General features: G+C 45.3%; 1 protein-coding gene across 2 annotated transcripts in view; it reads left to right on the forward strand.

The window, feature by feature from the left end:
* LOC117521603 (small conductance calcium-activated potassium channel protein 2-like) overlaps positions 1–24,785 on the forward strand; it is a 266,087-nt gene that overhangs the window by 102,950 nt on the left and 138,352 nt on the right. For both annotated transcript variants that reach the window (XM_034182931.1, XM_034182932.1), the window contains exon 2: positions 20,230–20,700. In XM_034182931.1, coding sequence (XP_034038822.1) covers positions 20,230–20,700 — 471 coding nt within the window. The remainder of the gene's footprint in view (positions 1–20,229; positions 20,701–24,785) is intronic.

Raw genomic sequence — 24,785 nt, forward strand, 5'->3', positions numbered from 1 at the left:
GTCATTCAAGGCATCTGCAACTTTTGGTATTTCCACATTTGCTTTATTTATCAGGAATGGGGGTGGGGATTGGTTCTCTCCTTGGATCAGTGAAGGTTTCCGTATCTCCAGAAGATGAGGATGAACCAGCAGCTTTGCTCTCATTGATTCTGTTCATTTACATTACTGGAAGAAGCTTTCAGCAGAAGTTCTCCTTTGACCTCTCAGCCTTCTTTGTGGTCCTGTGACTGTTATGACAGGCCATATCACCCAGATAAATTATCGCTGAGTCTTCTGCAACAGAAACACCATTATTGTACATTCTTTGTCTCATTTTTCAAGCCTTCTGTTAACAATTATTTATGAGAAAAGCTTTCTCTGTGGTGGATAAAGAAGGAAGGAACCTATAACTTTGTAAAATATAATGTCAGAAGTCATAAGTCAGAAATTAAGCAGTTGTAATGGTTATTAATTCATGAACTATTAACTGCTGATGCCTGACGACTGGCTTGAAATTTGGTTTATATTTTCTCATAGGTCTGTGGAGTAAAATGACATTTATGTTTACTTTTTTTTACTAATTGTAATATTCTCTAATACAGTACTTGACAGTAGATCGTGTGTAAGTTGGCTAAGTCTTTTTACTACTACTATAATAATAATAATAACAATTCTAATATAATAATATAATATTTTATATAGCACTTGAAGCAGAGCATAATACTTCACAAACCAAACTACACTATCACAAATGAACAAAAAGTAAAACAATTAACAATAATCAATAACAACAAAACTTTAAAATCTGACCCATATGAACAGGCAACCAATGAAGAGATGCAAAATCTGGGGTTATGTGATCAAATATTTGATGGAGTCAAAACCAGGCAGCGACCTGACTGTGTGAAATGAAGCCTATGCAGAATTGTCAGTTATGGACTGGCTGCTTGAGGTTGGCTCCAAAACAGACCACTTTCCCATAGGACACTGTGTTAAAATTTCCAACTTTAGAGCAGAAATAAACATATTTACAGCCGGGTACAAAAACAGCTTTGGTATTATTTCAACATCTTAACAAGAGGTTTTATACATGTTGCCTTAAAAGTGGCTGGAAATACTCCAGTGGAGAGTGACAGATTCACAGTGTTATGAAAAACAGACCACAGAATGTGCCAAAACTCCTTCATCATCCAACATGGCAATGAATCAAGAGAAGTAGTATTCTTGGCATTCATAACCATCTTGGGGATCGATCAGCAAGAGAAATAGGCTCAAAATCAGTTAATGGACTTCCAATATTGACACTGCAATTAGAAAAGTCATTGTAAGTGCACAATTCATCCTCAACACACTTTGGTAACCTGATTTCTGACTTTTCTTAATTACTTGTACAGTAAATCTCCAGAGGATACAGTTTTTAAAAACTGGGTGACGCTGCAAGAAGGAGATGAGTGAGGGAAGCCACCAAACAAGTTTATTGAGAGTGGTTAATGAGTTTGGCAACCAATATTGTAGACCTGAGTTTCTAGATTCCCACTCATGGTACCTGTCTGTGTTCTTCATCAAGACACTTCATCTACATTGTGTCAGTACATGTTGCTGTAAAAAGGTACAGACCGTGGCCCTCGAAGTAACCTCAGCCAGATTGGTGTCCTGTCCAGGAGGAGTTGTAGAATCTTCTATTAGTTTTGTGCGGCTGAAAGGGTGTAGGCAGAATCAAAAGCTTATAAACACCCACCCTTTTTACAATCTACAACACACACACACATACATACACACACACACACATATATATATATATATATATATACATATGAATGAAATCCATATAGTTTTTGAAAAAAGTAACGGTCCTTTTTACTTTTTTCAAAAACTATATGGATTTCATTCATATGTTTTTACGTCAGACATGCTTGAACCCTTGTGCGCATGCATGAGTTTTTCCACGCCTGTCGGTGACGTCATTCGCCTGTGAGCACGCCTTGGGAAGGAGTGGTCCCGCCCCCTCGTCGGATTTTCATTGTCTGGAAATGGCGGAATGAAAAGGACTTTTTTCCATCAGAATTTTTTCAGAAGCTGTTAGAGACTGGCACCTGGAAACCATTCGAAAAATTTATCTGGCTTTCGGTGAAAATTTTACGGGCTTCACAGAGAATAAGGACTGTTACTACAGCTTTAAAGACCCCTTTAAGGACGCTCGACGTGCCGCACTCCGAGCTGCAACGACGCGGCACAAGCCATCGGACCATTTCTAAACGGATGGCTCTGTGGATACGAGACCGTCGTGTGCTCTTTCTCTGGTTATCACAAGAGCTGGACATCAGCCATTTTCCAGCAGATTTCACTTTTAACAAGAGATTTTGTCATGGAAAGTCGCACGGAGGCTTCACGCGTAAAGACCGATTCGCTTTGGAAGCGAGACAAAGGAACACCTCCGTTTCGGCGTGTCAGAGGACAAGTTTGGACATGCCTATCTCGGCTTTCAATGCTTACCAGTCCAGTAAGTATCAGAGAAATTGTGGAGAGCTGGACATGTCCAAACATGAGTGGGTATTTGGTTGATGCCTTATGTTTTTGATGTAAACTGGGATATACAATGAAAAAATTGGAGATTGGCATAATATTTATTTAGAGGATGTGACAAACAGTGACCATAAAAAGGTTTCCAGCCTTCAAAACAATTGTAACCACTGGTGACCTTGAAACAGAGGTCAGGGTCACCGGCCTTCGAAACCATGCAAAGTACTCCTCCAAGGCATGTACCCACCAAATATGAAGTTTCTGCGAGCAATAGGTGCGAAGGTATGTTGCGGCAAAGAATTTGAGAGTTGTGACCACTGGTGACCTTGAAAAGTAGGTCAAGGTCACCGGCCTTCGAACCCATGTGAAGTACTCCTCCAAGACATTTACCCACCAAATATGAAATTTCTGCAAGCAATAGGTGCTGAGCTATGTTGCGGCGAAGGATTTGACAGGATTTGATTTCTCCTGTTGTGACTGTACCCATAATGCACTGGGCAGCAGAGCATGTCCACACTAGAACCTTCAAAATTACTGCAGTACTTGAAAACTAAAACATATAACTGAAATTTTCACGTTATAAAACTTCAGAAGTGACGCTAATTTAAAAAACATGTCCGAAATTAGTTTGGTTAAAATTTTAACCATAAGTTAAAACTGTATGCCTCTGAATGACTTGGGTGATATTGCCGGTGAATTAGTATGGTGTCAGGAGCAATGATCTTGTGACCAGTTCACTTCTGACTGCAGCAGACAGAGTAGTTTTTCCCTAAACTAGCTCTCCTCTTTTTACAGAGAACAGAGATGTTTATCTGCTAAAAAACAGGTAAGTGTTAAAATCTTTGATATCAGATTTAACAAAGGTTTTTATCTGTTAAAGCTTTATTTATGTTGTGTGGGCCGCCAGAAGAGGAGGTACTGCTGGCCCACCACCAGAGGGTGCCCTGTCTGGAGTGCGGGCTCCAGGCATCAGAGGGCGCAGCCGCCTCACAGGAGCAGCCAGGGTGACAGCTGTCACGCATCACCTGCAACAGCTGTTACCAATCATCTGATCGGCAGGAGTATATCAGCAGGACGACGTCTCCACCTCTTTGCCGAGATATCGTTCTACCTGGAAGGTAATATTCTCAGCTCACTGTGTGACAGTAATCTTTTGTGACTTTGTGCGTTATATAACAGACTCCTTTTCCAACGAGAGGTGGAGGTAGTTTTCCTGCTGTGCGGATTGCTGGGTGCAAACGCGCCCTCATTTAACTGTACTTTGTTCCTCGCCAGCAGTACCAGGTCCGACACGCGGAGGCAGTGGCCACCTGGGAGTTCGGGACTTGGCGGCTCCAGTATTCCCGGGGTCCTGTGGCGGCGGAAACCGTGTGGTTCCGGTTCTACTTCGGAGAGGCGTCTCCTATCTTCGAGCCTGCCCACACGACACCTTTGTGAATTGAATTTTGTCCATTGTTGTAATCTGTTGTATTCGTTGTGCACGTTCGCAACAGTAAAGTGTTGTTATTTGACCTATTCCATTGTCCGTTCATTTGCGCCCCCTGTTGTGGGTCCGTGTACTTACACTTTCCCAACAGGATATCTCGGCCAACGTCATGGATCCCGAGGGGCATCAACCGGCTGTTGAACGGCCAATGGAAGAACAGGGCGCACAGGCGCCCGCAGGAGGAATGATCGGTGAGTTGCAGCGGATCCTCACCGTTTTCACGGCTCGGTTGGATTTAATGACCGAGCAGAACGTCCTCCTTAACCGCAGGGTGGAGGCTCTCGCCGCGCAGGTGGAGGCGCGCCCTCAGGGCGCTGCTGCGGCTCTCCCTCCTGTCGACCCTGTGCGTAACAGTGACGTTCCACTGGTCGTTCAACAACCCCTCCCACCTTCCCCGGAAGCATACATAAGCCCTCCAGAGCCGTACGGAGGTTGTGTGGAGACGTGCGCGGACTTCCTTATGCAGTGTTCGCTCGTCTTCGCACAACGTCCTGTCATGTACGCTACTGATTCTAGCAAAATAGCTTATGTAATAAACCTGCTTCGCGGTGAGGCACGCGCTTGGGCTACAGCGCTCTGGGAGCAGAATTCACGGCTCCTTCAGACATATGATGGGTTTGTGAAGGAGTTCAGAACAGTGTTCGATCACCCAAATAGAGGAGAGACCGCTTCAGCCGTGCTGCTGTCAATGAGACAGGGGCGCCGGAGCGCAGCTGCCTATGCAGTCGACTTCCGCATCGCGGCTGCGAGGTCCGGCTGGAATAGCACTGCCCTCCGCGCCGCCTTCGTAAACGGACTGTCGTTGGTCCTCAAGGAGCACCTGGTGGCTAAGGACGAACCGCTGGATTTAGATGGGCTTATTGATCTCGTTATACGATTACACAATCGGTTAGAAGAACGCCGTCGGGAACGAGACGAAGGGCGTGGCCGGGCACGCGCCGTCCCTCTCCCTTCCGGTTCCGACCGAGTTCCGCCCTCCCCACGCTCCACGGCCCCTACGCTCCGTGTGGTTACAGCTCCCCCTGCTGACGAAGCTATGGACACGAGCAGGGCCACATTTAGGGCACTAGATAGACAGAGGAGGCTGGCCCGCGGAGCGTGTTTTGTTTGTGGCTCGATAGAGCATCAGGTAAGGGACTGCCCCGAGCGGTTAAACACCAACGCCCGCCCCTAGAAACTGGGCTAAGGGTGGGCCGAGACATTCACGTGGGACACACCCATATTGCCACACGACTCCCAGTTACAATCCTTTATGAGGATTTAACCCTGAAGGCCCCAGCACTGGTGGACACGGGCTCTGAAGGGAATCTATTAGACAGCAGATGGGCCAGGGAGATAGGGCTCCCTCTGGTGGCGCTTACCTCGCCTGTGCAGGTGCGAGCACTAGATGGCTCCCTACTCCCTCCAATCACACATAAGACACCACCAGTAACTCTGGTGGTGTCAGGAAATCACCGGGAGGAGATCGAGTTTTTTGTGACACCTGCTACCTCCCGTGTGATCTTAGGGTTACCCTGGATGTTGAAACACAATCCCCGGATCGATTGGTCGTCCGGGGTAGTGGTTCAGTGGAGCGAGACCTGCCATCGGGTATGTTTAGGTTCCTCAGTTCCTCCCGGTTCCCAGGCTAAGGAGGAGGTCAGAGTCCCGCCCAATCTAGGGACGGTGCCAGTGGAGTACCATGACCTTGTAGATGTGTTCAGTAAGGATCTGGCACTCACCCTTCCCTCCCACCGTCCGTACGATTGTGCCATTGATTTGGTTCCAGGCGGTGAGTTCCCGTCCAGCAGGCTGTACAACCTCTCCCGACCTGAGCGCGAATCAATGGAGACCTACATCCGGGACTCTTTAGCCGCCGGGTTGATCCGGAATTCCACCTCCCCGATGGGTGCAGGTTTCTTTTTTGTGGGAAAAAAGATGGCGGACTTCGTCCATGCATTGATTACAGGGGACTGAACGAAATCACGGTTCGCAATCGATACCCGTTGCCCCTGTTGGATTCAGTGTTCACGCCCCTGCATGGAGCCCGAATATTCACCAAATTGGATCTTAGAAATGCGTATCACCTGGTTCGGATCCGGAAGGGAGACGAGTGGAAGACGGCATTTAACACCCCCTTAGGTCACTTTGAGTACCTGGTCATGCCGTTCGGCCTCACAAACGCCCCCGCGACGTTCCAAGCTTTGGTTAATGATGTCTTGCGGGATTTCCTGCACCGATTCGTCTTCGTATATCTAGACGATATACTCATCTTTTCTCCGGACCCTGAGACTCATGTCCGGCATGTACGTCAGGTCCTGCAGCGGTTGTTGGAGAACCGGCTGTTTGTGAAGGGCGAGAAGTGTGAGTTCCACCGCACATCTTTGTCCTTCCTGGGGTTTATCATCTCCCCCAACTCCGTCGCTCCTGATCCGGCCAAGGTTGCGGCGGTGAGAGACTGGCCCCAACCCACCAGCCGTAGGAAGCTGCAACAGTTCCTTGGCTTTGCAAATTTCTACAGGAGGTTCATTAAGGGCTACAGTCAGGTAGTTAGCCCCCTGACAGCCCTGACCTCACCAAAAGTCCCCTTCACCTGGTCGGATCGTTGCGATGCCGCGTTCAAGGAGTTGAAACGGCGCTTCTCGTCTGCACCCGTTCTGGTGCAGCCCGATCCTAGTCGCCAGTTAGTGGTTGAAGTGGACGCCTCGGACTCAGGGATAGGAGCTGTGCTTTCCCAGAGCGGGAAGACCGATAAGGTCCTTCACCCGTGTGCCTATTTTTCCCGCAGGTTGACCCCGGCCGAACGGAATTATGACGTCGGCAACCGAGAACTCCTTGCGGTGAAAGAGGCTCTTGAAGAGTGGAGACATCTGTTGGAGGGAACATCCATGCCATTCACGGTTTTCACTGACCACCAGAACCTGGAGTATATCAGGACCGCCAAGCGGCTGAATCCCAGGCAAGCCCGCTGGTCACTGTTCTTCGGCCGTTTTGACTTCCGGATCACCTACCGTCCCGGGACCAAGAACCAGAGATCGGATGCCTTGTCCCGGGTACATGAAGATGAAGTCAAAACGGAGTTGTCGGATCCACCGGAACCCATCATCCCGGAGTCCACTATCGTGGCCACCCTCACCTGGGACGTAGAGAGAACCGTCCGGGAGGCCCTGGCACGAGGCCCGGACCCCGGAACTGGGCCGAAGAACAGACTTTACGTCCCACCAGAAGCTAGGGCTGCAGTCCTGGACTTCTGTCACGGCTCTAAGCTCTCCTGTCATCCAGGGGTGCGAAGAACTGTGGCAGTTGTCCGGCAGCGCTTCTGGTGGGCGTCCCTAGAGGCTGACGTCCGGGATTATATCCAGGCCTGCACCACCTGCGCCAGGGGCAAGGCTGACCATCGCAGGGCTCCGGGTCTGCTCCAGCCGCTGCCCGTGCCCCATCGCCCCTGGTCCCACATCGGCCTGGATTTTGTCACGGGCCTCCCGCCGTCCCAGGGCAACACCACCATCCTCACGATAGTGGACCGATTCTCCAAGGCGGCCCACTTCGTGGCCCTCCCGAAGCTCCCGACGGCCCAGGAGACAGCGAACCAACGGGCAAGCAGAACGGGCCAATCAAGAGATGGAGCAGGCCCTGCGTTGCGTGACAGGTCGGTGTGCCCTCGGTCCAGGCCCACCTACAGAAGTGCCGTCTGGTGTGGCGTGCCGCCCGTTCTGCCTTGCTGAGGGCCCGGATGAGGTCAAAGGCCCATGCAGACCGTCGGCGGACCCCGGCCCCTGCGTATCGGCCAGGGCAGGAGGTGTGGTTATCCACCAGAGACATCCCCCTCAAAGTGGACTCCCCCAAGTTACAGGACCGTTACATCGGCCCTTTCAAGATCCAGAAGGTCATCAGTCCAGCCGCAGTGAGGCTTCAGTTGCCGGCCTCACTGCGGATCCATCCTGTATTTCACGTGTCCCGGATTAAACTACATCACACCTCACCCCTCTGTACTCCGGGCCCGGCACCGCCTCCTGCCCGGATCATCGATGGCGAGCCGGCTTGGACTGTACGCCGGCTTTTGGATGTCCGTAGGATGGGCCGGGGCTTCCAGTATTTGGTGGACTGGGAGGGGTACGGACCTGAAGAACGCTCCTGGGTGAAGAAGAGCTTCATCCTGGACCCGGCCCTCCTGGCCGATTTCTACCGCCGCCACCCGGACAAGCCTGGTCGGGCGCCAGGAGGCGCCCGTTGAGGGGGGGGTCCTGTTGTGTGGGCCGCCAGAAGAGGAGGTACTGCTGGCCCACCACCAGAGGGTGTCCGTGTACTTACACTTTCCCAACAATTTACTTCACCTGCAAAAATTTGTTAGCGATTTAAAAATCAAACCAGAATCTATCGGATGATGGTTTTCAAAGTTATTTGGAAAGCTAATCCGATAATGAAAACATTATCTTTGATAATTAGCGGTTAGCGGATTAGTGGAACTGTGCCCACCACTGGATTTATAATATCAAATGCTTTCTGTAAATCAAAGAAAACCCTGACAGTGTATTCTCAGTTGCATTTGTAATTTGTTCAACAAAATCAATTAAAGCCAGTGAAATAGTACAATTTTTTCTAAATCCATATTGCTGTTCACTGAGTATATGATGTTTAGTTATGAAATAGTTCAACCTCTTTGCAAATATCTTTTCCAGAATTTTGGAAAACTGTGGTAACAGTGAGATTAGCCTGTAGACTGAAAAGACATGTTTGTCCCCAGATTTGAACAGCGGTAGATGTTCATTAGAGTACACATCCGTTCCTCTCAACTTTTTTGTTTGCTGTGATAACTCATTCTTAAGATTCCTGGTCGCAAATCTAATAATAATGACCGGTCTGCAATGTCACCATTGTTAATGTGGATGTTCTTAGAGGAAAAAAAATCCCGAATGATCTGTTGCTCCAGGGAATGGATTTCTCTTGGCGTATCCATCTCAACACTGGCACCACTGTCCACAGCTGCAGCCCTCCGGTGTTTTGCGTTCAAACCCATTACAATGACATCCTCCATCCTAATATGTTGTTCCAGTTCTTCAACTCTGTTTTCCAGGAGTCTGATTTTTTCCTGCATTAATCTCCTAAGATCACGAACCTCCTTCAGTAATGTGAGCAGTTCGTCTTGCTGTTTAACCACTCCACTGAGTTCCTCTGACATGAAATTTAATGACAGTTTAATCTCTTCTAAATCTTCACCAGTTACAGCTTTTTTTGTTGGCATGATGAGCGGTAAAGAAAATTATTAACAGTTGTACTTAGTTGACTGCTGCTGGGGCCTAGTCCTAGCCGGGAGATAGCCACTGCCGGAGCCTGATCACGGCCTGGAGATAGTTAGCCCCTGTCGGAGCCTGGTCACGGCCTGATGATAGCTAGATGTCGCTGGAGCTTGATCATGGCCTGGAGCTAGCTAGCCATTGCCGGAGCCTAGTCACAGCCTGGAGACAGCTAGCCGCCACCGGAGCCTGGTCACGGCCTGGAGACAGCTAGCCACTGCTGGAGCCTGGTCACGGCCTGGAGATAGCTAGCCGCCGCCAGAGCCTAGTCACGGCCTGGAGGTAGCTAGCTGCCACCGGAGCCTGATCACGGGCTGGAGACAGCTAGCCACCGCCGGAGCATGGTCACGGCCTGGAGATAGCTAGGCGCCGCCCGAGCATGGTCACGGCCTGGAGATAGCTAGGCACCGCCCGAGCATGGTCACGGCCTGGAGATAGCTAGGCGCCGCCCGGGCATGGTCACGGCCTGGAGATAGCTAGGTGCCGCCCGAGCATGGTCACGGCCTGGAGATAGCTAGGTGCCGCCTGGGCATGATCACGGCCTGGAGATAGCTAAACGCTGCCCGAGCATGGTCACGGCCTGGAGATAGCTAGGCGCTGCCCGAGCACGGTCACGGCCTGGAGATAGTGAGCTGCCGCTGGAGCCTGATCAAAGCAAACAGCAATGCGGTGGCACTCAGTTTGCTGTCCCTGCTCCCACTCAGTCCACTCTCTCCAGTGCTCTCTCGCTCTCCCAACGCTCTCTCGCTCAAGTTGCTGAGTTGAGTTGCATGACAGTTTGTCCTTTTTACAGTCCAGATACACAAGCATGTGTCACTGGCACCAAAAAATCAAAGTGGTTACTTTAGTCAAGGTATTCATCCATATCTAACTGCTGACCAGAGTACTTAAATGCCCAAAGTTTCAGACCTGTCACATGTTTGCATATATGAGCTATGATCTGCTGTACTTTCTGGAGAGGACTAAGATGATTGTTGTGTAAATTATACAGACTAAGATTTATGCAATCTACCCAAATATATACTATCTACTAAAAACTCTTAATGGTAAGTATGTACTCAGAGTATAGAACTGCTACTGTGTTTCTGCATTCTCAAATAGTGATGGATTATAAGCATTTCTGGATAGGACAGTTTTTGACAGAGAGTTACACTCCATTATTAAAGACATTTGAGCGAATAACGTACACATCCTTTTGTGGTGTCACAGATAGTGATTAACTCTTTCAAACAAAACATTATTACTCACATAACACTGACGCTTGAGTCTGAAATTCACTCTATTTCTGGAAAGGAAATTTTTTGACAGAGAAGACATTTTATTTTTGAATACCTGTTTCAAGTCATTTCCCCACTGGGCAATGATCCTGGGAGTCATACTGTTGTACAGTCAGCTTTGATAGGGAAACAAGTCCATTTAGTGGTTACCTACTAAATAAATAATAGCGCATCCCATTATAATAAGACATCATGGAAATGACAGATATTTTGGTAAAAACTGGTATAATTAGAGTTCTGTTGGTACACAAATGTGGATATCAAACCAAATGACCATTGCTGCTGATGGACCTGTAGTAGTTATCCATGTATGGCAAACTAGACTTTGTTGGTCATTTCCACCTTGTCATTAAACCAAACTTTATCTTTAAAATCCACTTATGTACCCTGATTGTGAAACAGCCCACTTCTTGAACTTCTGTATAGTAAATCTTGCTGAAGTTAGTAGTTCCCAAAAACCGAGAAGCTGTGCAAGAAGCAGACTAGTGAGGGAAGCCATCAAGACACTCAGATCCCTTTGTAAAATCTTAACCTTGATTGTAACTGTACATCTTAATATCATTTTTTTGGTTTGTGTGTTTGTTTCACTACACCTCCAAGGTGCTTGGACAGGTTTCCACAAACTTGCTGTGTGCATGAAGGGTTCTTTATTTATTGACAAAGGTCAGGGTCATTGGGGTCAAAGGTCAAAAATGTGATTTTCTTTTGCACTCTGATGTCCACCAAAATGTGGCACACATATGAAGGTGGGTCCTGGAGGTTCTCGTCTGGGAATATGCTCTGGTGGACTGCCACATATACCACACTATGAAAATGTACTGAATCCTGGATGGCAACCACTCAGACAACTGATCCAACCCCACCTCTCAAAGGTTAGCATCCAACTGCCACAGCCAGGTGAAACGTGGGCCTGTCATTGGCCTTCTGCAGCCTCTGGGATTCTCAACATTGAAGGTACTTGTATGCCGGATCATGTACGGAGTTCCCTCGCAGTACAAGTGATCCTCCTCATCTGACTCTCCCCAACCGCTCCTTCAGTTTATGCATTCTTATCTGTACCAACACAACTAATGAAACCATGGCTGCATAGCCACCAATGACATCACAGTGCAAAATGTGAGGCACCTTGTGATTTGCTATTTCTGATGCCCAAAGAAAGGGGGCACAGTCACACACATGACATTGTGTGTGGTGCATGCACCTCACACCCTCTTAGCATTGACAAGCATAACACAAGCTTAACAATTGCAATTTCGCACAGAAATTAGCCTAATTATCCCTGATGATGTGGAAAAACAATTGTCTTTAACTGAGAAAATAAGCAAACCCAACTAACCAGAACATTACATGTCAGGGTTTTTAACTTTCCACATTGATCCAGCCCTTGATTGACATTATGGTCAATAATACAGCTGGATGTCTCATAACTTCCTACTTTTAAACTCTGATAATTTGACCAGCTAACGCTTATCTTAGGTTTGTGTGTCATACATCACACTGACAAAATGAGGAACCTTGGGGTAATTTTTGATCCTACGTTGTCCTTTGACCTCCACATTAGAAATATTATGACTGCTTTTTTCCATCTGCGAAATATAGCAAAGATTTGTCCCATCCTATCTATGGCTGATGCTGAGACTCTGATACATGCATTTCTATCTTCTCGACTGGACTATTGTAATGCTCTATTTTCTGGTTTACCGCAGTCCAGCATTGGGGGTCTCCAATTGGTTCAAAATGCTGCTGCCAGACTCTTGACACAAAGCAGAAAGTTTATTACATCACACCCATTTTGGCATCTCTTCACTGGCTTCCTGTCTCTGCGAGATTCGATTTTAAGGTTCTGTTACTGGCCTATAAAATTGTTCATGGGCTGGCACCTCCCCACCTGGCTGACTTGGTTAACCCTCTGAGGTCCGAGGGCATTTTTTGGACAGTTCACTCGCCTGGCATAAATGTTTTATTATTGCTGTTAACAACTCTCCCTGCATCCCACAATCAAGTTTTATGTCTCTTTTTTTCAGGGCAACCTGTGCTTTCATAATATAAATGTTTTTGTTGTGTTTTATAAGTGTAATAAGGGTTTACAATCAAAAATAAGGAAGGAAAAAGTAAAGCGAAAACAATTTTCCACACACATTTATTCAAAACACACAGCAAACTATAATAAACAACTGTTTTGACACTTTATAAAGGTAATTTGAGGTCTTGTGTGAAAGACTGTACAAAAAAGCTTCAAACAATAAACACAAATGCACATTTTGAACAATATATACAGAATGGTCTACGTGTTTTTTTGTCTTCATGGTAAAAGCAACAGAGTTATCCAGGAACATTCACATGCAAACTTGTGGAGCCATCCTGATAGTTACACACTCTTTGTTTGAGCACGTGAGATTGTCATCCATCTGCTTTCACTGATCACTGTGCATAATGGTGCAGGGCGCATTTGGAACCCAATAGTATGTACTCATTGGAGCACCCAGGGGGCTATTCAAACGGGCCAACTAGTAACATATCACTCCTGAAAACGATCTTTGGCTTTTCACGTGAGGTGAATCTGCCCTACGATTGGATTTTGGAAAACCATCTGACGGTGAACCAATTCCGATTGGACACTCACATTGTACACGTCATCACACAGCTTCTATGAGGAGTACAAAGATGGCCGATGGCTGGCTCGAAAGTCTGCGGAGTTAACTTTTCAGCAAAAAAAAAAGTACGTTTCTATATCATATCATTAAAAAGTTATTTATAATTTAGTAAAGCTTGGTCTTAGCCGTCGTATACGACGGTGTTGGCCCCAGAGGGTTAAGCCCAATGTACCGGCTCGGACTCTGCGTTCGCAGGATGCAGCATTTCTCTATGTTCCTAGGGTGAATAAAAAGTCTGCGGGTCACAGAGGTTTCTCTTATCGTGCCCCTGCTCTGTGGAATGATCTCCCTGTGCACATAAGGCAGTCAGATTCTGTGGAGACTTTTAAATCAAGACTTAAGACACATTTGTTTTCCCTGTTTTATCATTAATATGTTATTATGTGTTTTTTATTCTTTTTATTCTTTTATGGTGTTTGCCTTGAGGTGACCTTGTCGTGAGCTATATAAATGAATAAATTTGATGGTCCTGCAATTACTGCTTTTGTTGAGAGGCCCTCTGCCTGGGGGCACTGCCAAAAGGACATTATGGCTGTTTCTTTTTTTTTTGGAGAATATATTTCAGCTGGCTAATCAGAGCTTGAGATCATTTGTAAGACTGGACTGGACAGTGCACAGTAAAGCATGACAGGTTAGTTCAAATCAAACGGTTTGAGCCAACTAATTACCTCAAAATGTTGACGTCAGATGATTAAATTATGGCATATTTATATGGTTAATTTGTATCACAGAGATTTAAGTGAGCATAATGATGTGACGTCCTAAAAGCTTTAAGCATGCTGCAGTACAGCACAGAAACAGTCAGATACTGAACCAATGACTTTGCTGGTTTTGTTTTGTCTTTATCAGTGATGCTGGTAACGCGTTACTTAGTAATGCGTTATTCTAATCTGACCACTTATTTCAGTAACGAGTAATCTAACGAGTTAATTTTTCTAAATTAGTAATCAGATTAAAATTACTTCTTCAAGTCACTGTGCATTACTATTATTTTTGTATTTTTATAGAGTATGAATCATGATCGACCAGTCAATCGCAGCATTAAAACTGGCCCGTGGGCAGGGGGAGATCGGGGCTCAGCTGAACTGCCCACTTCACCCTTCACTTTAAGCTCCAAGTTGAAAAAGCAGTTGTCATCTCTCAAAGCGCGGTGACGGCAGCACACCGGCACTGAGCTTTACAAAGATATTTATTTAAAATTCTGTGCTGCTCTGTGAGTGTCCTCGTTAAGGGCTCCTTCACACATAGTGTAAGTATGTATAACTCAGGGTGACTCATATCATAACAGCCTGTATGAGCGAACCATGCAAACGTCGCGCCGACAGGCAGGTGTGCACAATCCCAGTACGACAATTTATGCACGCAGGAACACTGCGCACGATGTGGTTACACATCGTGCAGCTGCTGTGAAGAAAAAATAAATAAAAAATAAAAAATACATGCTGCGACAGTTCCGTGCACATGGAAACACAGCAGCTTTTCACTGATAATAAAAAAAAATTACATGCCACCCACGGGAATCAAACCCGCACTTTCAAAAAGCTCTGATTGCCAGTCTGAAACTTTATCACTGAGCTACCATCGCTGTCCTGGGAAAGGTGTGGGGAACTGCCTGATATCAAGACGGACATGGACGTACAAAAAAAATAATTAAACCACACATCATATAAAACACCACATTATATTGAATCCTTCTTATCAAGTGGACAATACAAATATGATCCATCTGTTCCTCTGTAGATGACCCATGGTCACAGACGTACAGTCATGAAATGACATGAATGGGAAACAGTGCGCTCTTATGTCCACATCTGCTGTCAGCGTGTGCAGCCGGGCCCGCGCGCATGTCCTGCCCGACGCGTATCTTGTGGATGGTGTGCCGCAGGACAGCCGTCCCCAGCCATGACATTCTGGACGTCCCCAGCCGTGACGTTCAGATCCACAGCTCCCCACAGCTGCTCCTGTCGGCGGCCAGACCTGTCAGTTCAGTGCAAACACCAACGTGTCACTGTGTCTGTTTGCAAAGCCACAGCTTGACAGTGATTGTCTGCAGACTGTTTTTGTGATGATAGTGCGAATGGCCACGCATTTTCTAAGTGCCATGCGAGTGGTGTTAGGTGTTTGTGTGTGTCAGCTGGAATTTGGCCGAAACCTGCCACGAGAGGGTTCGATGGGCTCGCACAGTGCACACTCTGTCCTTCAGCCGCTGGTGTGCGCAAATAGTTGTAGCAACAGGTGCATGAGGCAGCTACAATTTTACACGTTTTACACATGATTCCTGCTTCATGTGCACTTTATGTGCAAAGCGACAAATTCGCACTATGTGTGAAGGGGCTCTAAAAACAGCTGAAGACCCACAAGGCATTAACAACAAATACTTATGCTCTCTTTCCAACCGAAATACAGTTAAAGTCTCTTTCTGAGGACGACATTATGTAAAAAATGTTGATCAAAATTTCTTACCTGTCAATCTGGTCGTGCTTTCTACATAAATACACGTTATCTATTCTTAATGCTCACACAGCAAATCAGGGGCAAATCCAGGCAGAAAGGGGGTGTGGGGGGGAAGGGACGGACGCAGCCCCCCACAACATCCCAACAAAAAACATCTGGCACTGACAAATAATATGACAAACACTTGTCATCATTTTAAAATAGAATGAATAACATCAAAATGGGTCTGTGCAAATATTTCTTGACCATTCAATATTTTCTGTATAATATTTGAGCAAAATCAATTTGAAATTTTTCACCCTGAGTAAGAAGCTTTGTCCTCTGTAACTTGGAATCACTCCTGCTGCTTGAAGGTGACCCCATTAGTGGATAGAGAAATTCTATACCCAATAATGTGGCAACTGTCACATGTCTGTCATTCTTTTTGTGCTTGTTATGGTCACTGAAAGAGTAATATTGCTCTCTTTTTGTTGCCCTCTGTTTCACTGCCATCTATTGTTGCCATCTATTTCTCCAGTATTTCCTGTCATTCACAGTTAAAGTTCACTTTGTGCTCCATCTGCAAAGTATAACGCAGTTCTAATGGCACCGATTAAAAAGCAATTTAATACAGAAAAGGGGATTAGAAACACTACAGACTGTACTAATCCTTAACCTTTAGTCCTGTTCTCATGGAGCCACAATATGGGCACCACAATGACAGCATCACAGCACTGCAGTTAGTAAATTTCCATTAAGGTCACCCTTCCTTATTCCCACCAGCACATTTAAAGACATTAGGCATGCTTTGTCAAGGCTAATGAAGAGGGCCAGCCACACTATCATGCAGCCCGGCTTGTTTCAGAAAATGCACTGTTCCATGTGAAGTTTTCACAACCCATTATGATAATCTGCACAAGTCTCTGAAGGGCAGGATCGACAGGCAGATAGATGCTGCAGGGTGACTGCTCTGCAGCCTCTGCACACATGCGTACAACGTTTTCTCCCATCCTCTGCCAAGGACAGCAGACATACACAACATTAAATGCAAACAGCACCAATGCAGTGAGGGCAACATATTTACTGAAAATAAAGAGTGACGGACCTAAACGAGATGGTGAAGACTCTTTTTCCAGGGATGTGAGAATGCAAGTAAAGCAAATGCTTAAAGTGGCAGGGGGTTAAGAGGGCCATAGTTGGGGGAGCTGGGGGGCTGCAGAAGATTTTTGCCATGATTATGCTCCCAGCATATTTACTGAAAATACAGTGTGACAGACCTAAATGAGATGGTGAGGAGGACTCTTTTTCCAGGGATGGGAGAAAGCAAATAAAGAAAATGCTTAAAGCGGCAGGGGGTTAAGAGGATCGTAGTTGGGGGACCTGGGGGGCAAAGCCCCCCCATAAGCTGAAGATTTTTAGCCATGCTAATGCTCTCCAGAAGCATTTACTGAAAAAAAGTTTGAAGGACCTAAATGACATGGTGAGATGCTGAAGACCTTCACTCATTCATGTCCGTGACATTTACATATTAACAACAATAATAATAATAAACTTTTTATATAGTACTTTCTGGTGGAGTTTATACATTTCACAGTGATTTTACAATTAAAATAATGAATAACAGTATGAGGTCTGTGAGAAAAGTAACAGACCTTATTATTTTTTCAAAAACCATATGGATTTGAATCACGTGTGATTACATCAGACATGCTTGAACCCTCGTGGGCATGCGAGAGTTTTTTCACGCCTGTCGGTTACGTCATTTGCCTGTGGGCAGTCTTTGAGTGAGGAGTGGCCCACCCTCTCGTCGATTTTTTCATTGTTTAGGAATGGCTCAGAGACTGCTACTTTGTTTGATAAAATTTTTTTTCAAAACCTGTAAGGCAATAAATTCAGCTTTTAACGGCTGATGAGAGATTTTGGAGTTTTACTGTCGCCGTAAGGACGGCCCACGGTGCCTGACGGCGATCTGCTCTCCAAGGCGACGTCGTCTCGCTGTTTCAAGCTGAAAACTTCCTAATTTCAGGCTCTGTGGACCCAAGACGTCGTGAGATAACAGAACTTTCAGAAGAATTCGGGATCAGGAGTTTATCCAGACATTCCACTGTTAAAGGAGATTTTGTAATGAAAGAACGTGCGGGCAGATTCGCATGTCGGGCCGGACCCGACCGCGGGGGGTCGCCACAGGAAAAACACCTCCATTGGAAACCTTAACGGACAAGTTGGAACATGCCCAGCTGTTAAACAATTTCTCAGATACTCACTTGTTGAAAGCCATCAAAAGCCGCCTGAATTTTACAAATGGTTTTCAACACGGAGGTGTTTTTCATGTCGCGGCGCAGACGGATTTGCCACGTCGTCACGGATCCGACTCGGCAAATTCGTCCGCACTTTCTTTCATTACAAAATCTCCTTTACCAGTGGAATGTCCAGGTAAACTCCTGATGCCGGCTTCTTCTGAAGCTTCTCTGTTCTCTGACGACGTCCTGGGTGAACAGAGCTTTAAATTAGGATGTTTTCAGCTCGAAACAGCCAGACGGACGCCACCTCCAACCGAGGCGCGCCGATCCGCTTTGTGGGCTGTGCTTAAAGCGAAAGAAACTCCACAATCTCTCATCAGCCGTTAAACTTTACACCGAAAACCAGCTGAATTTCTCAAATAGTGTCCACACGGATATCCCTCACCGGTCCTGAAAAAATTTGATAAAGCAACACGCGCCGTCTCCCTGCAGCGTCTCAGACAAAGAGATTCCGACGGGAGGGGGAGTCCACACCTCACTCAAAGCCTGCCCACAGGCGAATGACGTCACCGACAGGCATGACAAAACTCACGCATGCGCACGAGGGTTCAAGCTTGTCTGACGTAAAAACATATGAATCAAATCCATTTATTTTTTGAAAAAAAATAAAAAGGACCGCTTTTTATATCACAGACCTCGTATACTGAAATGAGAACAACATAAAACAAAACTAAAAATATATACAGTAATTACCATACTTGGAAATGTTTATTCTCTCTTTAAAGAAAAGTGGTGATGATGTGATGATTTCTGTCAACAATAATCCTTATATTTAGTTTGTCCAATTACATATGGCCTCTGCAAGTGGAGCCAGTGTGTATAAACATGTCTGTAAAGTGGGTGTAAGTCCTAAATGTTCAATGTGATATTTTGAGTTAAAGTTGAACCCCCCCCTCCCCCCGTCTCTCTCTATATATCACTCACAGCTGCTTCATAACATAAAGAATATATATGATTTTAATACTGCAGCAACAAATTGCTGTTCCCCATTTTTCCCCAGTTCAGTACACTGAAAAGCAGTCCAAAAACAGCAACAGTAGCAGAAACATTAGGCTAAGGTGTGGTCCAAAAAACAGGCAGGCAGTCCAAAAACACAGCAAGGTAACAGGTCGAAAAAAAAAAACACAAGAAGAAGAGTGATGAAGCAATGGCATAAAATGCAACCATCTGGCGGGGAAGTGAGAGAAACGAGAGGCTTGACTACAGGGTGTGATGAGCAGATAATGAGGAACAGGTGTGCAGGAAAGATCCAGAACAGGGCGTGGCAAACAGAAAGAGGAACCACCCACCACCAAGCACCCAAGTGACAGACAAGAGAAAGCAGTGAGACAAAACCTAAGCAGACATAAACAGACAAAATCCCACAAAACACATGATCAACATCCAAAACTTTGACAGGGGTACGTACAGGGAGGTCAGAGATGAATAATTTGCCAAATATTGATATTTCCTGTATTGTAAAATTATGGTATGAAGACCACGCCCTTACTCTGAGTGGGTCTTGCATTCGGTTAACCTTTTCCACACTCACCAGGTTTGCAGCATATGTTGCCATTTGTGTTTAGAACCTGGTTTTTCTTAGTTTTGCCTTAAAGTCTGTGGATGTGGTATCTTTGACCTGACTTGAGGAGGCCCACACTGTTCTCTCTGACAGGGAACAGGGTTCTGCTCACCATTAATCTTTCATATCTAAATTTGTGCAGCGCAGAGATTAAATTTTCTGCCCTTTGTCAGGTCCTGTATTGGTTATATGGCTTTATTTATACATCAAGGCTGATTCATAATTTAGATGTTTTGGAGCCATTCGATTTTGATGCTACTTTCTTCAGAGAAAGCTGACAAACATCAAACATCCTGTGAAATGAAAGATCAAAAATGGACTTTTTTCTCTCGCATTGTTTAACTGTAAAATCACATTTATCATGCTGTTACAGCAGCTTCACTATCAGTCGAGCACAGGCTTTAAATGCTCAAAACGAAAAGTCCCAACGCAGCTCTCAGTGCCAGGCCATCAATAAAAACCTTCTATATATATATGTGTGTGTGTGTGTGTGTGTGTGTATGTGTGTGTGTGTGTATACACGGAACAGCACAAATAGCCTCTGACATGGTTTTGCATGAGCTGTAAGTCTGTGAGATTTTTCTGTCTGAATTTGTTTTGCACTATCCCTCCCGCTCTGTCTCCTCTTCATCTGTAACTCCCACATTTGTGCTTCATTTTAAGTCCAAACCTGAGTGTCTTTTCAACCGACTGACACCTTTCGGGTGTGATATGGTTTTGTTTATCACCCTGTCTTCTTTGCACAGGCCACTACACAGAAGAAGCTGAGCCATGCTGGATCCAAGCCCTCCCTCTCCGAGAGCAGCGGCCGCCTCCCTCAGATAGCCATGAACACCTGCAAGTACAATGGTGGAGTGGTGAGACCACTAGTGGGTAGCCTGGCGTCCTCATCGCGCCGAAATCTTGCAGATCTCGACTCGGAGACGCAGCCCTTGCAGACACTGCACAGCTCTGGCTTGGAGGTGGTTGTATCCAAGGGCAACGGCGGCGAAGACCCCAGCAAGGCATCCAATGAGAGCCTGGTCAGAGAAGGCGGTGCGCGTGGAGGGGGCAGGGCACCCCAGAAGAAGAACAGGGACATTGGCTACAAGCTTGGACACCGGAGGGCGCTATTTGAGAAGCGGAAACGGCTCAGCGACTACGCACTCATCTTTGGGATGTTTGGGATTGTCGTCATGGTGACAGAGACAGAACTGTCATGGGGAGTTTACACTAAGGTACATTGTACTTGATTATTATGTATGTACACAATGCTGGTGCCATTATTGATAAAGTTGTGTTGGTGTCTCAGATTTAAAGATAGCTGATGCAAACAGAGTGCAGTAATCTGCACCATGATGACAGTCCTCTTAAAAAGTACTGGAACAACAAGCCCAGTTAATTTGTTCTTGCTATGTACTCAACACATTTAGGTCTGATATCACAATATGAGTAAGACACTTTACAGTCTTATCTTCAGTGTTGCCACAGTTATTTTGAAAAGTTACCTTATAAGTTACTTTGTACAGTTACATCATTAGTGGCTGCGTACTAATTATCAGCAGCTGCTGAATGTAACTAATAAAGTAACTAGTAATCTAACTTGGTTATTTTTAAGATTGGGTACTCAGAAAAGTAACTATTAGTTACTTGGTGATAAGTTACTTTCCCAATTACTCAGTCTTAAGAATAACCAAGTTAGATTACTAGTTATCTTATTAGTTACAAGTTGTCGGCAGCTGTTTTTGTGTTTTTGTGCAATATCAACTTTATTGATCATATTTTCTGTATTTATATTGTGATTTCATTTTATTTTAAAAACTTTCCACAGAAAAACAGAAATCCATTAGATTTCAGTGAAAAAAGACATAAAAAGAAGAAAAAAGACAAAATTGCAGGGTGTTCAAGTACTTATTTTCCTCACTGTACATGATCAGAAGAAGAAAACAAATGAAAAAGTAAAAAAAAAAATGGTATGTTGCCATGTTTGTTTTCAAAGAGAGGTGCATGGCTTCAGAGTGTTTTAGATAGAAAGTGTATCAACCTGGACTCCTGGTGTTCTCTGAGGCTGAAATCTGCTTACTGCTGGAGTGGTGTCTGCATCCTCCTCTGTGTTCCAGCAGTCAGCGCTGGGGCGTCTCTGCTGCGCGTTTGAGCGGAGATCTGGATCTGGAAATAGAAGCCCGCACTCTGATCCTCTGTTCAGATCTCTGTGTGCATGTTGGTGGATCCACCTGCTTTGGTTGCTCCCCCAGAACAAAAGAGGGATCATCTCTTTCAGCACCAGAATCCTCACTGTCTGTTTCAGACTCTGACCACGCGCTGCATGCTCCGTCTTCCTCCAGTTCAAAAAATAACTCAAACGCTTGCTCCACATTCATAAAATGCCCCATTTTTACAACCCCCCCCCCATCAAACAACAACAAAACACTAACCACACACGCGTTCCACCAGTAATAAAGAGAAAGCTACCACAAAATCAGACCCATGTGGGGAGGGTGGGCTGTGATCAAACACATGTGGGGTTAGTGAACACATGTGGGGTTTGTGACTTCTGATTGGTTGCAAATTCATGAGCCAGCCAACCAATGAGGAAGAAGGAGTCATATTTCTTCCCACCGCTGTCACTGCTGCAGTAGAGAAGGAAATGATCCTTTTGGCTGCGCGTGTGCATAAACGCGCAGCGAAAAATGACAATAATATACACTACAAAGACATACAATAATATTCATGAAAACGCATGGCGTAAAAAATACTCATAAGACAATAAATCAAGTTATACTAGGCCTATTAATAAAATTTAAAAAACTGAAGTCTCCATGGTCAATGCACATTTAAAGGGAGCCTCAGAGTGAAGCAGATTGAGTGTTACATCCACTTAATTAGGTCATGTGACTTTTACGCAAGGGTGCGTCATTCAACTCCAGAGGGTTAAGGGTCCCCCACAAAGCAACGATTTTTCCCAAACAAGCAATGTAGTAATCCAGTAATGTTATCCTCTGGGTGACCAATCAACAGTGGTGGGCACAGCTAAACAAAAAGTTAGCTTCAATAACAGCTAATCAGCTAACTGAAAAGTTATCTTCTATAAAGCTAAACCGATAAACCACCCAAAAATATATCGGAAGCTACAGATAACTAATAACTTTCAGTAAACTACTAACAAGCTGATTTTGAGTTTTAACACCACGATCACTTCTGGTAGCATCAAAGGCGACCACAGACCTAAACAATGAGTCAGCACTTCTGTTTTTGTGCACCCTGCCCATTGCTTGAAGCTCCTGTTTACTACATACCAGGTTTGTTAGAAAAGTAGCCGACCTTTTTATTTTTTCAAAAACTATATGGATTTGAATCATGTGCGCTTGCATCAGCCAAGCTTGAACCTTCGTGCGCATGCGTGAGTTTTTTCATGTCTGTCGGTTGCGTCATTTGCCTGTGGGCAGGCTTTGAGTGAGCACTGGTCCACCTCCCTCATCGGATTTTCATTGTCAGGGAAATGGCTGAGCGACTGCTGCTTTGCTCCATGAAAATTTTTCAGAAACTGTGTGAGACAGCCAGATGGAAACCATTCGGAAAATTCAGATGGCTTTCAGTGAAGATTCTATCGGCGTCACACAGATTAAGGAGGATTACAACCGGATTAAAGACGGCCCACAGCGGCTGAGAGCGCGCCGTGCTTCGAACGACCATCGACAGGCTGAAACGACCAAATCATTTCCAAAGTGAAGGCTGTGTTGATCTGGGACATCGTGTGACTACTAGAGAAATCGCAGAAAATGTGGACATCAGCACTTTTGCAGCACATTCCACTGTTACAGGAGATTTTGTAATGAAAGCCGTGCGGAGGAATTCACGCATCGGGACGGAGCCGCTCATGGCGCACAACAAAAAACACCTCCGTGTTGGAAACCATTCGGAAGATTCAGACGGTTTTTGGTGGCTTTTCAGTCGAGTGAGTATCCGAAAAATTGTGTAACAGCTGGGCATGCCACAACATGTCCTGTGAGACTTCCAACACGGAGGCGTTTTTTGTTGTGCGCCATGAGCGGCTCCATCCCGACGCACGAATTCCTCCACACGTCTTTCATTACAAAATCTCCTGTAACAGTGGAATGTGCCGCAAAAGTGCTGATGTCCACATTTTCTGCGATTTCTCTGGTAGTCACACGACGTCCCGGATCAACACAGCCTTCACTTTGGAAATTATCTGGTCGTTTCAGCCTGTCGATGGCCGCTTGAAGCGTGGCGCACTCTCTGCCACTGTGGGCCGTCTTTAATCCGGTTATAATTCTCCTTAATCTGTGTGACGCCAATAGAATCTTCACCGAAAGCAATCTGAATTTTCCGAATGGTTTCTACCTGGCTGTCTCAAACAGTTTATGAAAAAATTTTCATGGAGCAAAGCGGCAATTGCTCAGCCATTTCCCTGACAATGAAAATCCGACGAGGGAGGTGGACCAGTGCTCACTCAAAGCCTGCCCACAGGCGAATGACGCAACTGACAGGTGTGAAAAAACTCACGCATGTGCAAGAAGGGTCAAGCTTGGCTGATGCAATCACACGTGATTCAAATCCATATGGTTTTTGAAAAAATAAAAAGGTCGGAAACTTTTCTAACAGACCTCGTATTTTGCAGCAGTGAAGCACTTCAGAGGAGCTAAGCTCAACTCCGCTTAACTCAACACACCAACCATTATTCCTTAACAGGTTACAGCAGTGCCACCGTGAGGCAGAGGTCTTGGACAATAAAGCATTTTTGACTTATGGTTTTGAATTAACAAATTAATCCAGATAGAATAACTCCATTAATGTCAATTCTGTCATTTGTACAAAGTTAAAATATAACACATCTTTTAATTTTAAATAATGCACTAATAGTTTTGTAACAAACACAGACAGATGCCAAAGGGATTATGGGTAAATGAGCCTCTGCTAACACTGATTGGTTGACTCATTCATTCTATGTAAAAACCAACACGTTAATGTGACGTGACGCGTGTGTTGGTATAAAAAAAGCCATTTGCAAAAGCCAAAAATCAAGTTGTGATTACAACCATCTGATATAACCGTGGTCAAAATGCATAGGACACTGCCATCGACTAGGACCCAGATGCTTAGACCCTTACCCATAATCCTTTGTGTACCAGTTTTTTTTTTTTTTTTTTTTTTTTTTGCACCAGAGAGTTGCTGCAGTTTAAACAGAATCTACAACGACAATTGTAAATGAACATTAATTATACAACCAAAATGTACATTTTTATTTCTTTAGCTGCAGCAAGAGGCTGCAACACCTCTCAGGTGTGCAAAGGATTATAATTTA

The sequence above is a fragment of the Thalassophryne amazonica genome, chromosome 12, assembly GCF_902500255.1.
Source record: "Thalassophryne amazonica chromosome 12, fThaAma1.1, whole genome shotgun sequence".
In the NCBI taxonomy this organism is placed as follows: Eukaryota; Metazoa; Chordata; class Actinopteri; order Batrachoidiformes; family Batrachoididae; genus Thalassophryne; species Thalassophryne amazonica.